The 2189-nt window shown below is 46.8% G+C and overlaps 1 protein-coding gene across 1 annotated transcript; it reads right to left on the bottom strand.

The window, feature by feature from the left end:
* Positions 1-802: 802 nt before the first annotated feature.
* On the bottom strand, positions 803-1083 carry Pmar_PMAR014236 (hypothetical protein; the record flags this gene model as incomplete). Its single annotated transcript, XM_002783698.1, has 2 exons — positions 803-896; positions 939-1083. Coding segments are annotated over 2 exons (239 nt in total), but the record flags the coding sequence as incomplete, so codon positions are not given.
* Positions 1084-2189: the final 1106 nt, after the last annotated feature.

Raw genomic sequence — 2189 nt, 5'->3', positions numbered from 1 at the left:
TCTACTCCCGATCTTCGTCGAGGCATTGCCACGGTAGGAAGCTAATCGCCAGGAGCAGCCTCGAGCCAAGGGAGCTCCATTTGCCTTATGCGTCGGCCGTAAGTGATTTGACGCCCAGAGGCTGAGCACAGCCTCCCCGCTAAGCCTATCTGTGCAAGTGTTGTTAACAATTATCTGCTCTCCGAATAACTTCTGCTGAACACAATAACTGACGGCTACTCTTTCTGTTTGAAGCAACATCTTTCGAACATGCACATCACTTCATCTTCTCAACGGTTTCCTCATCAGCTGGATCGACGTCTTCTAAGCCCAGATGAAGGAGAAGTCTTGCCCATTCATGGAAGCGGACGCTCTCATCCTCCTAGATCAGCAGCATCAGGTCGTTATTGATGTGTTCCTCACTTCAAGTGCCTTTATTCGATCAATGGCCTTTGTGGCAAGAATTGACATCGTAGCCTTGACCTTGTCAAACGCCTCGTTGCGACAGCGGAAGATTGTTTTGTGTGTTGACGTCCGAAATCTAAATCAAGCATACACGAAGTCGCTCTTCCAAGCCCTACGAGTCAACTGTCTGTTGGACGAGATCAGGTATAGTAAAGTCATCAGAGCCTACCAAAGAAGCGACTAGCTAGGACTTAGCAAAGACGCGACACAGCTTACCATCTGCTTGACAACTTTCTGTGTGAGAAGACCATGTATTCACGCTTGGCATCAATTCAGTTCGGTCTACCCCCTCCCACACTTTCGATAATAGCGACCTGCTAATGGCAAAGCACAAGAGCATAGCTCCACGATAGTTCACTCTCCAGACTGATCAATCGTTCCAGTGTCACCAGAGTGATATCGGCGTAGTAGTCTCTTGAGCGATACACGTTTAGTGACAGGCTCGGCAGCTCCTACACAACGAATATATGCACACAGTGATACGAGGGAGTTACCAGGGATACTGCAGAAGAGCTCTTCCCATGGTACGGCGTCCAGATGCTTTATAATGCATTCAAATGTCGAGTCGAAGGCATCACAGGTGACAACGCCTTGATGAACCAGTACTTGAAAAGCCTCCAGTCGAGCAGTATTGAATACCTGAAATAACAACCTCACCCCTCACGATCAGGGCCCGATAGCGGATGCATACAATCCACAACTAAGTGTTCTCATATCAACACTGAGTGTCATTCACGATGCTATCAACTGGAGCTTATCACCAGGCGACTAGCCAACCGGAAAGTCTCTCGAAACCTAGTAGTATATGCCTAGGTGGACTCCAACTATAAGTAGATCTCGGTGCCACTGAGTCGGCAAGACTGTGACTCATGCATTGTGGGGAGAGGGACGAATCAATCACACAGAGCTTCATTGCACTATCATCAAGACTATCTTCAAAGGAAGAGTACTTATCAGGTTTCGAAATCAAACTTTTGCAATTTCCCTTGAAATGAGAAATAAGGACCACTTTACACTATCATCTTTCGACAAGACACTGCTTATGTCTATACTGAGTATACCTGCATGCACTTCCTATGACGACCTTCTTCACGCCTTTTCAATGATACAAGCCGAAGTTCCGACTCAACATCAGGTTGCTCAAGCTTAGCGATGCTCTCTAGTGCTTCGACATGAGTCTTATGCCTAGAGACAGCACAACCACGTTCAAAAAGGACTCGAAATGCATCAGAATCAGCAAATCCTGAAGCCGGAAATTTTTTCCGACCATCTCAAGTGTCGAGGCTAAAGGACTGAATTCTTTGCCTAGTTGTTGCTGCCAGTCTCAAGTATTCATATCTCCGCGTAGTAGTTCTTGCAAAAAGCGAATACAATGGAGTTTCACCCGCAATACGGAAAACACCAGTGAAAACACATTTCACACTTCACATTCGTGTTTCACGAGTGGAACTTCAATGAATCAGCGAAGCATACTTCTCGCTGGACTTCGCACATGCCAACATGCATCCGTTGAGAATCTTCTCCAGCCCCGACTCGTAATGTACCACGACGCCATTCGCTCTGTAACACACGACACAAAAATTGTCCCTTCTGTGGTCATCACATAGCGGTCCTCACATCTCTTCAAATACAGCTCGGCTTGCTTGAACGACGATTCTATCTCTCAGTCTCGACGCTATTTCTTTCAGTTTTCCCAGGATCTCGTATCGCTGCTTCTCAGCAGAGGCAAGTAACTTGAGAGCAAC

Source organism: Perkinsus marinus, assembly GCF_000006405.1.
Source record: "Perkinsus marinus ATCC 50983 genomic scaffold scf_1104296936348, whole genome shotgun sequence".
NCBI classification, from domain to species: domain Eukaryota; phylum Perkinsozoa; order Perkinsida; family Perkinsidae; genus Perkinsus; species Perkinsus marinus.
This window is presented reverse-complemented; position numbering and strand designations above follow the sequence as displayed.